This window comes from Penaeus japonicus, unplaced genomic scaffold, assembly GCF_977035675.1.
Source record: "Penaeus japonicus unplaced genomic scaffold, GWHDUDI00000001_assembly GWHDUDI00000001, whole genome shotgun sequence".
Lineage (NCBI taxonomy): Eukaryota > Metazoa > Arthropoda > Malacostraca > Decapoda > Penaeidae > Penaeus > Penaeus japonicus.
In genome coordinates, this window is record NW_028234403.1 from 7307176 (window position 1) to 7322010 (window position 14835).

Below are 14835 nucleotides of genomic sequence, written 5' to 3' on the forward strand. Positions count from 1 at the left end.
CTTACTGTGAGCTTGTGGAACCATCTATATGATAATCACATTAAAACAAAATTGTGGTGAACAGTGCATGTACCCAAAATCAATGGAATGAATTGAAGTATCCAAATTATGAATAATAACAAGATTTTGATTGGTGATTCATACATATGTAAGGTGAAAAGTATAATTTTTCAGATATATCCACTCACTCCTGCCAGAGGAAATTCACAAAATGGCAATTAAAATTAATTTCCTCAGAAAAAGCCTTCGTAAGAGGCAAGCTGTATAAACCAATTAACCCAATCCTGACAGGCCCGGCAAGAACTGGCATCCCCTACGCTAGACCTAAGTAATAACACCTCGGGGACATCACACTGGTGTGTCGCCCCGTCATCAGGCACTGTGACACACAGTTGTCATTGGATTAATTCTTTTGCTATATTTATCAGTTTACTTTCAATAATGTCTAATTCTCTTCTTCATTGCTTCTCTCAGTGATGCTAAGGAAACATTCAAGTGCTACCTTCCAGCATGATTAGTACCGAATAGTAAATGATATACAACACAGTCTCATTTTCTAATTAATTTGTTTTGTGTATACTGTTTTTTTCTCCTATATTATCAACACGGTAGAGTGTTTTTGCTTCCAAGAATAGGCTTCCAGGAATAACCACAATGGCCAGAATTTGTTGCAGAAATGGAATGTGAGTAAATTCTATTGGACAAATTAATAGTTGAGAAATGTAATGGAAGAGGAATAAGAACAAATGAAGTATGGAAAATGGACATGTGCACAGCTTGAACTATTATTATGAGGGTATTTTTTACAGCTTTTATGTTTTATCAACATTTTCATACAAGACCTTGAGAAAAGGATATATTCTTTAATAATTTTTAGCAGCAAGAACTTTAACTCTTTTCCATATTTTAACGTGTTCATGAATATTTGAGTTTTCTTGAGATATTATTTAGAGTTTTGTTTACTTATTAGTTTTTTATCATTTTTGACAAGGTAAATTATCTAAGACAAGCCAATCCATTTCCATAACCGCAGAAATTTCAATCCTCTCAAAGTGAATTATTTCCATTATTTACACCTTTTCTTGACAATCAATCTTTTTCTTTTTCTTAAGCTATTTGTAGGTAGTGCTGCTGGGGTATCCCAAGGCCTCCCTTCACCCTTGATGGTGTGGAGGCCTTGCAGTTGAGCAGTTGTCTGTGTGAGTGTTGTCTTGCAGTGTTATGTGAGGGGTTCTTCATGGCTCTTGGCAGGTTTGTGACAATTTTGTACTTCTGGTGTAATATATTTCTAATAACGTGTAACAGCTCAAGATGATATATTCGGATTGAATGAAGACTAGTGTAAAACAGGAGTAAAAGTATATACAACTTAAATTTTATTAAGAATGGTACAAATTACATCCCTAAGAACTATAATAGCATTACACTAGCATTGTAACAACTGTAATGAAAATTGCCAAAACAGATGAGGATTCCAAAGGATGCAATAAAATCAAAATCTTTGGTAAAGACAATACAGTGAAACCTTAACTGGAAATGTTGAATAAAGTGTTCACAAGTTTTATGGAGCTTCTTTGCACATGCAATTGATAATATGAAATTTGCACCATGAAGAGAAGCCATTAAGCACATTTTTTTTTCCTGTTCAGCAAAATATTATAAAAGCTTAGTTATCAAGGAATAATTAGATAAAGGGTTTACATATCAAGCTATTTTTGTACTTATTCAAGAGTAGTGGCAGTATTCAAAGTTCAATACAATATCTTTGTGTTGTATCTGTGATGAATAAATTGATGTGGAGTAGTAATATCAGGCTTCAGTTTTCTTTGAATGAACATTTCAGATTGAAAGAAAGTGGTTTCCCATAACAGAGCTCTGTAGTAAAATTCAATTCAACCACAAATATATGCAAGTTAAAGGAATGAAATATATGGCATTGCTCATTTATAAAATATTGAAAATTGTAAATTTAAAAGATTTCACACAGTAAACTTGTTTAATTTTACTCCATTGAGACTGAAATATTTAAAATACTTTTCTATGGTAAATAATGCTGTAGAAATGCATTCTACCAAATTTTAAATATGAAAGGATTTTACCTCCATAGCTATATTAGAATTGAAAGTCACATTATTCAACAGCTTCATGAGATATCACAAGCCAAAAAGAACAAATTCCCATGGCTTGATAATCATATACATATTTATCTGTAATATATACATATTAATAGAATACAAAGACAAATTGTTCAAGAGATGTTTTGCATGATTTCATCCTTTATTTTCTTTATCATTTGAATGATTTTAGATATATCATCAGACAGAGATTGTTTAGAATTTAAATTTTAAATTTTATATTAATTAAAGAATATAGAACTTATTTTTTATTACTATATAACTTAACTTTTATCATATTATCTTATCATACTTGGTGCATGTGAACCAGTAAATCTACAAGAGAATGAAAACATTTATGATTTCAATGTGAATGAAGAGACATGGGAGAGAGGGAAAGAGGAGTGTATAATCATACTGTTAATGAAACTGTGATTAATTTTGGGTTGTTTTCTTGTATAATTTGTCAGTCTCCTGGCTAAATGATCTGGAGAGACAGACGATGAAATGAGGAAAGAGCTGTCGAAGGTAGGTTCATGCTTTGGATATTGAGGGTTGTACTTCTGATCAAGTAACTGAAGGTGAGAAGAGTAAGATCAGAAGAAAAGGTGACAGCTAAACAGGCTAGCAATGGTCAAGACCTGATAGATCAAACACATAATGTGTAGGAGAAACATGGAGTCTAATTGTGTGAGTAGTAAACAATGAGAATGATAAGGATTAACCCTTTCCCGACAGGCCCGGCGATAAGTCGAAACCTCCTACGCCGGGCCTATGCAATATTACATTGGGAACGTCACACTAGTGTGTCGCCCCGTCATCGGGCATTTAGCCGTGTCACATGGGTGTGACGCACCGCCATCATAGGGTTAATATCAAACAGGATAACCAAGAAAACAGTTGATAAATAAAGAGTCTGGCAAGTGTTGGAGACATATCGAAAGATGGGTAAATTGAGTCCAAGAGGAGAATTAGGCAAACAGGGTCCAAGTTTTCCCCTCTGCAGAAAGGTGCAATAGAAGTGATATGAGTAATAAGGCAATGAGTCCTAGGTACACAAACAGGATAGAGAAACTAAAGCTCAATGATATATAATGAACAGAGGGGTGATATAGAAACTGATACAAGTGAAGGATGTATAATGAGAGGAAGACGAGAAGGATCTTAGTCTTTTTTTTTTTCTTCTTCTTCTTCAGTTTCTTTGTCTTTTCAAGATGTTTTGTTTTGAGTAACCAGAATTGTCTTCCAAAGCCAAATATTTGAAAAATACAAGTACTCTTTTCCCTCTACTTTATACCCCATTTTTATACAATTTCTATATAAGTGATTATCCAATTATCTTCTCTTCTCTTCAAATCAAAAGATTTATTATCCTTTTTTGTTTGCTTAAAAACTTGCAATGGCCTTCAAAAGTTAAGATGGAATCCTGACTTTTCTCTCATTCTAAATATCCATAAGTAACAAGGCTCTTCTGTAAATACAGACCAAAATAGCAAAATCTGAGTTTATTTCTAGAAAGTCTACATAAAGCCAATTATTCAGAATTCAAAATATTCTCAGTTTTTGTCATTATTTGATGCATTTACTTATGTTACAAAATACACTCTCTCCAATTTTCTGCATCCTGGTCGATCCAATTACGTGGTATGGACTATTTTTTTCATGAAAATAGGAGTGCACTTGCTATGAAGTCCTTGGCTGTAGTATGCCATTTTTATGGTAATTTATACTATAAAGTTATTTTGCAATGACAATGAGATCAAGTAAATGTGAAAAAGGCTACATTCATCATCACACATTGATAGATGAACTGACATAGAACAGAATTATCAATTTTAAAAGTTCTCTAAAACAGGTATACACTGCTAGATTTCATACAGAAACATGTACTTGACTTCTCTTTCCACAAGATGAATTTCTATATGAGAAATTATATCTGAAATGTACCTAAATCACAAAACTTACATTTCTTCAAGTAATATCTAGAAATCTGAATATAAATGTGTTATTGTATATCACTGGAGTGTAAAAAAAATAAATAAAAAAGTTTTATCTTCATCATGTATATTAATATCCAAATAAAAGTCAGTCAACTATCCAACAGAGTTGAAAACTGGGTGTTGTAATACAGTACATTCAATGCACACACAAATAAATTAACCTTATCATATTAACACATGAGGTATGTTCTAGATCAGTGTCTAGTAATTCCGTAGCACTACATGCAGAATTGAAGAGCAATAAGAGGGACACAGGTATGCATAGCATTTCAGCAATACAGAAACTGCTTATGCAACCAAAAAAAAAAAAGGAAGAACAGGAAGCAACTTCTGAATGTATAACACTTACAAATATGGGGAGACACCACTTAATGCAATGGTAACTATAAATGGCAGAAACAATACTCAATCTTTTTTTTTTTAAACATATTTTCTTATACAAACGTTACACAAACCTCTCCACCTGCTATATTCAACTTCTGCATTTTCCCCTCACACCTTCACAGTATAAACAGTGGGAAAATATTCTCTTAAATTTCATTAACAGATGAAGAAGAGCATAGTGTAATTCTGACAAACTAAATACACATTAGCCTGGCCTAGTATGCTAAGCCATTCAGAGAAGTAAAATGAAATGAAATAAAAATAAATGATATATAAATGCTAATTTCTCCCTCCATACATCCAAAAGAGATTCCAATGAGTACTTACAGTTATCAAACTCATTCACCAAGAATTATTGTGACCAGATGAAGACTAGCATGCAACGCTGTAGGTCAGACCACCAAAATAATAATAATAACCACATTGAAATGCTATCATGTGAACTTACAATCCAGCTCGGGAATAATTATGAATTCATTATACCAAGGAAGACATTAGAGTCATGTATCTTACGATTGTTGATTACTTTAGGTGGCCATTCGAAGAATTAATTCATCAGACTCCGCTGCCAAAAACGTACCGACTTCCATTAGGGAAGAGGTAAGCTTAATTGACTCCCTTTATTTTCAGCAATCCATCTACAAGCTTCAATCAATTTCTCCAAGGCTAAAAAAAAAGAAAGAAAATAAAACGAAAAAAGTTGCCCCTCTGGAAAGATCAAATTTCCTGCAAGCTCAGAGTACACATTTACGAGACTAGGATTACTTAGGAAGCGTAATAAAAAAAAGGTGAAACCTCCAATCTAAAGGATCAGGAGATGTGACATATCTTCCATCTATCTGGAATAGTTGCTCATGGTCAGGCATAATATGTATTTAATTCATTTTGCTCTAATGTTACAGTTTGCTCTTTGCGAGTTTGGGAGAAAGGAACCAGAAAAATTAACAGGTAGAAACAAAGGAATTAAAAGAACCCAAACTCATTATTAGACCCTACAAAACAGTTCCCTTTCCTCGTCTGCAACATACACATGAAAGTAAATCATTTAACCCATTGACACCAGGAACATGCACCGTCCCCCTGTGATTTTGTTTTATTTTTTTCTTTATAGATGGCTCCACACAAGTGCTTAGGCACCAAGAATTCACTTACTAAGACTACCTGATCTACCTGAATTTTTGGGGAAAAGATCTTATTCCTATAACTATAATTATTGTTATTATTTTTATCATCATCATTGTCATTATCACCATCATTATTACCCTGACATTAATAAATATGTAAGATCAGGTAGGCCTAGTTATTGACAAGTTAATGACTAGGCACTTATGGAACCATCTATATGTAAAATAATATCAAAACAAAACTACAGTGGCAGTACACGTATACATGCACTCTCAGCATCAAAGAGTTTAGGTCGAAATACAAGTTAAATACTTATTCGAGTTTCTTCTTTAGTGAGATTTCTAAGAGATAGAGAATACCCTTCTAAAACTATTTTTAATGATATACTGTAACAAAATTAATTTTGCACAATAACTGGAAGAAGTGCTTGGTATCTACTTGAGGTAAAGATATAGACACATTAAGGATCACAAACCATTACATATATCAGACGAACACAAATGTGTCACGACAATCCATAACACACGGAGTTAACTTTACTGGGATATCAGGACACAGCCAAAAATCCACAGGCAAGTTAATCCCTCAGCACTGTCACTGCTAGAACTTATGAACAAATATTTTACAATTCTGGATATAAGAAAAGGATGCTCCTGTATGAATTCTAACTTTCAGATCCTTTTAAACCATATCCCTCAGAGATTCTGACAAGTTTGATTTGGAAATAAACATTCATAATTCTCAATATATCAATGACTCCAGACGTTCAACTCTGGACCAAAAACATAACAGGACTTGATACCATTTCCTACACCACAAAATTATAGATGAAACACGAATTGTCAAACCATTATTTTGCCTTTTTCAAACCGCACCATTCAACACAATATCCTAAGAGAACATGTTGACAGTGAAAGATACACAATAGATAAGAATGGGATGAGCGCAATCATTCTATGGAAAAGTTCCCCTTCCATAAATAAAAACCTTTCCAATGTTAGATGGCTTACAATTAGTGAGTGTTCCTTCCAGTAAATGTAAAACCAGTGAGAATGCTTGAAAGGCCGAAGTAAATGTCAGACGTAACAACTACAGTGTTATATAGTTAATTACTTAAGTTCATAAAAAATGCCTGTATGTCTGAGCAATTTTTATGTGTAATGCTAGGTGAAATGCAGAAATAAGGTTTGAAAAATACCATTTCTTTTAAAGAATGATACAAGGAAATTTATTCATCTATTTATGGAGGAAATACCAATGTAATCCTTGCACGCATCATTGTTCAATTTACTACAGACAATTTAATAAAACCCACAAGAGTCCAATTAATTACCATGCATTGGAAAGTTCCCATTTACTCCTTGCTCTGAATGAAGGAAATTAAAACATCTTTTTCCTATTAAAGCTATTTCTGTTTTTGGCTCTGTGAAGTCAATCATTCATCTTATCAACAAGGGTACTCTACATATAGAAAGATTAATCTCTAAAAGAGCTCAAATCTAAAATCATTGAAGCATTTTTGTTGAACTATGAGGTTATGAAAAGTCAAAGTGCTGTATCATGCAGCCACTTGCCAGACATCATATTCCTTCACCTGAGGTAAAACTGACAACTTTAGAGTCATTAATGCACACTAATCACCTGCAGAATTACAATTTATTTTCAGTAAAATATTATATTTACAAAGTGTCAATTATTTAGCACATATAATAATTTATGACATTGTGAATCTTACACAAGACACTAATAATACTCCTTATCACTGGTTGCTTGCAAATAAAACGTACCACAGATTCGTGAAATTTAACTCCCCCCATTTACTCTCCTCTCTGTGCTTCCAGTTCTTACAGCGGAGGACATTTCTTTAAACAAGTATTAAAAAAAATAAATTATGCAGAAAATTAAATAAATTAATGCTACATAAAATCCTGAAAGAGACTAATCTATGCTTTGCTACATTAGTTATACAACCAAACTTGATCTTTTAGGAGATGATTTCTTTTGATGGATGGCATAAGAAATACTGACATGCTATGTGGTACTGTACCAAGTGTCTGACACAACCAGAAATGCTTTACAAGTGTAGAAAAGAAGAGTGCCATTATTTCCACATTTCTGCAATTACATGTTCAACATCAAACATGTTGTGCTACTACTCTCTGGTCTAGTCAAGTTCTTCCTGAGTGGTACTTAATTGTTCCTCGCCCTCAAGGCTCGAGGAGGAAGGTTGCGAGGATGAGAGCTGTGACGTCGAGGAAATGGACATGGGTGTTACTTCTTCCATCTCTGTAGTCTGTTCAGGTACAGTTTCCTCCTGGACAACAGGTGCTGGGGGAGGCAGAGGTCTGTGAACGGTGAATGGCGTGTCTCTACGTCGGTATAACAGCAGGTATGCTTGTTCATTTACAACGCGAGATTCTGGGCAGAAATTCACTCTGCTGTCATCAAACAACCTCCAGTCTGGAAAAGTAAATAAAGCATTTACCAAATAATGATGTGGACAAGTATAACAAAGATCATCATAAATAAATTTAGCAATATCAAAAATTAGGAATATCCACTAAATGTGTTTTGCAATTCAGGAGAAATCAACTCACCAACTTCCGACTGTCTGGAGTCCTGCTTTGCTGTGGTGCGGGCATATGCAGTGTAATGACCCCCAAGCAGACGACCCATGTGATTAATCACACCGTACAGGTCGTAAATTGCAGGTCCGTCCTCAGGTTCACACGACATGTATGGTTGCACATTCAACCCTCTGCAGAAAAAGATGATGAAATATTAACTATGGTCTTGTATCATCATTACAATCTCAGTAAGTTTAACAAATTTGTTACTACTGTAGATATTATCAAATTGAGCTCTTGCAACAAATAATCCTTTTCAATCTAGATTTGTAGTGTGACACAGTTACAGCAGAGGAACCTTTTCTAAAGCTCTACACTTGTAATAACTTACCTTACTGGGTACTGGACGAACTTATCAATCTTGTCCGAATAAAGGACATATTTGAAGGAGAACCTCTTGAGCTGGATTATCAAAATATGAGGCAATCTCCAAATACTCATCTGTTTAGTTGCCTCTACTGGCATTTTGCATCTGCAAAAACACAAACATTAAAGAACCATTACATGGACAATCTTTGTCATAAAATTTTTATAATAACTTATCTTTTAATAACATAGTCTAACAGATTACATATTTCTATACTTTTCTCAGAACATTCATCATATGCTCAAATGCAAAGCATTAAAGCTTAGATGTACTTATTGATGGTTATTACAAAATTAGAAAATTCATATTTGATGGATATGTACTCAAAAAAAATATCAATCACATATTAGATTATGATCATTAACATGAAAGCTGCCAGCCAAAATAAACCCCTTACCAGCTGCCCTGCCAATTAATTTTGCTTGTTTTTTCTTTTGATTTTATCACTTTAAAATATTTCAAAACAAATTTCACTCTGCATGACTGAAATTACTTCTGCAGCATCAAAAATATGACCAATCTCCACAGTAGTCATGCATAAATATATGCAACTGGCAGTCAAGCAATTAATAAACAACACAGTCATAAGTTGATATAAATATAGTCATATAGATGATATGATATAAATTTGATATGATATGATTTTATTCTTGTGACAACAAATCCTCGGGACCCACCTCGGACAGCGCCAAGAATCTCCCTCTGATAAGTTTTCAGGCTGTGTAAAGAGATCAATGCATGCCTCTAGGCTTGTCTGCTGGTTACGCTGCACCGAATATGAGCCTTCGACTTCACAGTCCACCTGTGTGAAAGTGTGTATTAGGAACAAATCATGTAAGTCAAGTCTAAGAAGTCTTTTAGCCGTGAACTCAAACAGAATAATATTGTTATTGACTATCATGTAATTAGCAAGGTATGTGGAAACCTACCTCTTTGTTCTGAACGAGGCAGTGAACAGGCAGCCTTTCATTGGTTCTCCAATCCATGGCAAGGTAATACTTGTCACTCAGGTCCAATGGCTCATCACCTGTTGAGGTCAATAACGGGATTTCAGTAAATTTGTATATAGACTGAAATTTCTTGAATATGGGCAAGTAACCCCAAGCAACATTCTCAGAACCATTTTGGGAGTAAAACCTTTTTCTTTCAAGATAAAACTGACACAAAAGGCACATGTAACATCAAGTTATATAAATCTAATTAATATTAGGATATTCATGTGTAGTGCTTGATACTATAGAGCATACAATTGTAAAAGTAAAAAAGAGGAATAAAGTTATAACCAAGACTTCAAAATATCATAACAAAAATCCCCCACACACATATAATCAGCAGACCAATATATAATGAAAAGCAAAAAGAATCCCAAAAAATAACTCCCATGCTTAAATCATCACACAGCAACAAGGCATTTAAGACTCCTCCTCCTCTTCATATGTCTTACCTTTATCCTCTAAAGTCTCTCCATTAGGAGCAGGCAGGTTCTGAGCTCGGTTATTGACTGGCCTTATTACAAAGAGCTGAGTTGCAGATGGCAACTGAAGGCTTCCTCTCGGCTGAACCGCCCGCACACTTGGAGAGGAGGAGAGCTGCGGAGGTTCATCACAGCCACTACCTCCACCTCCGTCGCTGCCTCCTCCCCCGTCGCTGCTACCTCCCCCATCAATGCCTCCTCCGCTGTCTGCAGCACCAGCATCACTTCCCCCAGCACAATCTTCCGGCCACTGACCCTGCATATCTCCCTGAGAACTCTCACTGGCCATCAGCACGTCGCTGCTTTCCCCTCTCTCCTCAGTGCTGCCGTCTTCAACCTTGAGAGGCAAATACCATAGGATCAAAGGTTTGTGGCTTGAACATTTACTGCTGGATTACCAGATGAAAGTTATGTCAAGAGATCAAATGTATATAAAATCATAAAAAATAAATTACATTCAGATATTAAACTACTGGCCTCTCAAAAAAAATAAAGAGTTGATTAGTTACTAATAAGAATACAAAGTATATGGTGAAAAAAATGGCCTGGTGGAAGAACAACAGATCTATTAGACGGACTTTAAAACTTTGATTCAGTAATTCTAAATCTATTGATAATAATAAACTCAAAATACAGGATTGTCTTCATATGGATGAAAAAATGTCATAAACTGACATAGAATATGTTCAATGAGTGACTTTTACACAGCAATGATTGATATAATAATAAAAAAAATTTACCTCCATGTCGTCATTCTCTTCATTAGAGAGGTCTATACTCGAGGCACTCCCTCTGTGGGATGAATCATGTGAAACAGGAGGCTGGAAGATATCAACAGAGTAACGAGCATAGGCTTCCATGATTCTTGTCAGGCGGGAGTAGGTGGCGTGGCTCTCCGGGAGAGACAGGATAAAGGGGCAACCCACAGGCTCAGGCACCAGCTTGCATTGTACCTATGGCATAAAATTTTGTTTAATATTCTGCTTTCTATAGAGAGTGGACATGATTCAGAAAGAACTATAGTATCTGTCTAACACACTTATTTCACACATTCAAAAAGTTTCAAGATAATTGGGATCTATACAAATGATTATGAAAGAAAGCTCAACATGTAAAATAATTTACAAAATATAAATATAAAACATGTCAATATAGTTTACAATCAAACCTCCTCACTTTGTTCACGACACCCTAAGAGACAAGACAAATTTAAGTAAACTGCATGGTGGAGAGGTAAGAAACTTTTTAAAAAGACACACCTTATGATTCAACCAATGGTTTTTCTGGCAAGCCTGATGACAATAGCCAGCTCTAAAACACTTGGTACAACGGCGCAGCTTGGTCCCCGGGGCGGCACTCCTCGAACAGTAAGCACAGCGAGTGGGAGGGTTGGGAATCATCATACGCTGTACCACTGCGACTTCCACCACAGGCTCACCAACCTTGGTAGGTGAAAAAGTATGTCCATTGAAATGATTATCTAATGGGAACCAAATAAGAAGGGGAGATAGATGGAGAACGGAATGAGAGGCTATGATCAGAGGCAAAAATAAAGACCAAGTAAATAAAAAATAAAAAATCCTAAAAAAAGAGAAATGTAAACAATGCCTCAATGTCATTTAGCTTTGTGTCTTCATCCTTTTTTCTTTTTTTTTCTTGAAATTAATACAGGACAGGACAAGAAAACATAGTGATGCAAAGCCTTACCTGATGCTGATTATACACTTCATAGGCCATAAGTGTATCACTGGGAACAACAGAAGACAGGGACGCCTGTTTGACAAATATCTTGTGGATCTTCGATTTGAACATTTCAAATACCTGACAAAAAGAAAGAGGATTATTTGAATTGATATTCAATTGCCTTCCTCTAATTTTGGAACATGCATAAATTTTTTAGTAATATTATTTGAAATAGTTTCTCTGAATACCTTTAAATATGTGGCAAACACAAATATATTAACCCATTAGCAGCGGATGGCATGATTTGGTGAAAAGGCAGAGTCAATCATAGACGCGGATGGCATCATGCCAGACATGTAAAACAGCCATCCTACTGCACAGACCTTTTTTTAATACCGCGACCAATGGGTTAATAAATAAATTCTATGAAAAGATGATCCTATAACCCATTTTCCCCAACTATTCACAAGGAATGGGTAAGCAAGAGAGTTAATATAAAGATATAAACCTCAGGTGCAGTTTTGATTAATCAAATCATCAATTCCTCTAAAAGTACATTTTGAACATGATAATAAACAATAAACCTACCATATAATGCAAGATCTAACTTCCTAATAAAATGACAATCATTTTTCAGACCCAAACTCAATAGTACATGCATAAATGCTTCATTGGGGAGAGTGCATAAATTCACGCACCGCGGCAACAACAGACTGAGATGCTTCCTTACCTGAATACAATTTGTCTGGACTTCTGTAAGTTCCGATAATTCGCTCTTGAGTTCTTCTACTCCGGCATCTGCACATACTCGAATAAAGAACTTCTTGGGTTTCTGGTACGGATCTTTCCAGAAGAAGATCACTTGGATAATCTTTGAAAGGGGGGGGAAAAATAAATAAATAAATCCATGTCTACAAGTATTTTCAATTCTAAAGCCAACAAGACTGTTAAGAACCAAAACATGATGACAATCTATATTTTATGCAATCCTCAGAAATCTATATAATTTCAAAAGCTTTCTATTGGCCATGAAACCTCAATCACTCACTTACCTTTTGGTCTTTAGGTATTGGGACAGACAGGCAGCAAAATTCATCAAACTTCACTGATACTTTATTACACTGATGACATGTAAGGGTAGACTTGAACTGGCCTTTGAAGAGGTCATCAATAATAGAATCATTACGCATCTTATGCAGCTTCCAAGATTCTCCTGCAGCCTTGTGGTCCGGCCATCCGTCCAGATCCGGTGGCTCGGCTATGTAAGGCTTCTTCTTAATGCGATTCAGATCCTAGAAAGGAGTTCAAATATTACTTATAACAGGGGAAAAATAATAAACAAATAAAATCTTCACATTACTACATCTTATGAATTTCCATTGATCCTGTAATGATTCCTACCTCATGCAGACCATCTAAAAGCTCAACCATGAACTCCTGAGCATCGTGTTGGGCAAAACCAGAGAACTGATTAGCCTTCATCGACATCATGGACTTGAGCTTGGTGGGGGCGTGAGATCGTAGTGACCCCGACCACAGAAGCTTCATGAGGATGGCGAAGGACACTGCCAATTTCCCCCCCATGCCCAAGGGATTGTCCTTGTTGATGTCCTGCTGGAAATTTGAATCTGAAAAATACAGTAAAAAAAAATCTAAATATACCAACTCTCTAAATCTGAAGATTAATGTTGAAGACAAAGCAAGAAAATATTGGTAAAAGCTAAATCAAATGTACCTAAAACACTTCCAATACTGTTGCATAGAAAAGGTGGAGTGTAATACTAATATGTACTGATTATACAAATAGAATTAATCAAATAATATGGAATAATCTGACTCAATAGAATGTTTACAGGATATACCTCATAACATGTACAGAATAAACACATGCACTAAATAAAGTAACTACTACTACTCAAATTTGTAATCAACATTCCCAATAAAAAGAGCGCCTCAAATTTTCCTTCATCTCCAGCTGTAAAATGAACAAGCCTGTATACACTCAACAGTAGAATTATTCCTTGGCACAGTATCACAGACAACAAAACCTCTTCAATACCTAAGAAATATTCCCTGAGTTCTTGAGTGTTGACTAGGCACTGCAGAACACTGTTCATGAAGCAAGTGTTGCCTATGTTATCTAGACCAGTAGTTCCTCGAGGGGTTACTGTGCCACCTCCGTCACACACATTTGATGAGGAAGGGTAATTGGTTGGTGGACTCCCCCGCATTCCTTTGGTCACTGGAGACACTAAGCACATGGGTTTCTGAAAAGGATAGGATCAAATCACAATCCTCATTCTAAGCTTAAAGATTGCACTGCCCAAAACCATGTATGTTTGTGCGTGATATAATAATGAATATGCCATACCTTGCTATCTGTTGGGGTCGGTGGTGTTGGTGGTGCAGGTGGGATATTGGAAAGACTTGGAGTCTCAGACTTGCTTGCAGCCATCCATGTATTTTTGACGACTTTATTACTTCCTATAAAGTTCATAAAAAATGTAAAAAAGATCAAGAAATGTCCAGAAACAATGAGGAAATGTTTCTTCTTCTATCTTTCATAGTATTAAAGTCTTCAATTATATTTTTAGTTTCTATATTCAAATTCATTTCAAATTACACTATCAAATTTCCAACTACATTTTTCACAGCACATTCATATATTCAACATACTCTTAAACTCCTTTTGCCTCTATTTTTAAAAGGTACAACTTACAATATCTGATTCAATTGAAAAGCCCTAAACATAAAATAAAACACAAATAGCACAGGAACTCACCAGACTCAGGAGCAACTGATGTTGGAGAGCCCCACTTTTTTTTGGTTTGCTTTTTAAGCTTAATTTCAATATTATTTGCATTAACCTTGAATTTGCATTCATCGAGGACAACTCTATCTTTGAGAGTCAAGTACCACCCAAATACAGATTCTTCATTTGAGCCCTGATGTTGCTGGAGGAACCGTGTATCACTGGAAGGTAAGTTACAATATCAGTAGAACAGGTTTCGAAAGATCAGAGTGCACAGGTCTATAATACTGCATTCTGTATCGGGCATGT

General features: G+C 35.4%; 1 protein-coding gene across 2 annotated transcripts in view; it reads right to left on the minus strand.

The window, feature by feature from the left end:
- Nucleotides 1-3606: 3606 nt before the first annotated feature.
- Nucleotides 3607-14835, minus strand: part of LOC122246225 (ubiquitin carboxyl-terminal hydrolase 19) — a 19681-nt gene continuing 8452 nt past the window's right edge. For both annotated transcript variants that reach the window (XM_043004647.2, XM_043004648.2), the window contains exons 5-19: nucleotides 14557-14747; nucleotides 14146-14258; nucleotides 13834-14041; nucleotides 13176-13402; nucleotides 12827-13066; nucleotides 12505-12645; nucleotides 11799-11912; nucleotides 11351-11533; nucleotides 10832-11044; nucleotides 10062-10428; nucleotides 9547-9644; nucleotides 9295-9419; nucleotides 8582-8722; nucleotides 8221-8381; nucleotides 3607-8083 (exon numbers count right to left, since the gene is read on the minus strand). In XM_043004647.2, coding sequence (XP_042860581.1) covers nucleotides 7788-8083; nucleotides 8221-8381; nucleotides 8582-8722; nucleotides 9295-9419; nucleotides 9547-9644; nucleotides 10062-10428; nucleotides 10832-11044; nucleotides 11351-11533; nucleotides 11799-11912; nucleotides 12505-12645; nucleotides 12827-13066; nucleotides 13176-13402; nucleotides 13834-14041; nucleotides 14146-14258; nucleotides 14557-14747 — 2818 coding nt within the window. In that variant the 3' untranslated portion in view covers nucleotides 3607-7787. The remainder of the gene's footprint in view (nucleotides 8084-8220; nucleotides 8382-8581; nucleotides 8723-9294; nucleotides 9420-9546; nucleotides 9645-10061; nucleotides 10429-10831; nucleotides 11045-11350; nucleotides 11534-11798; nucleotides 11913-12504; nucleotides 12646-12826; nucleotides 13067-13175; nucleotides 13403-13833; nucleotides 14042-14145; nucleotides 14259-14556; nucleotides 14748-14835) is intronic.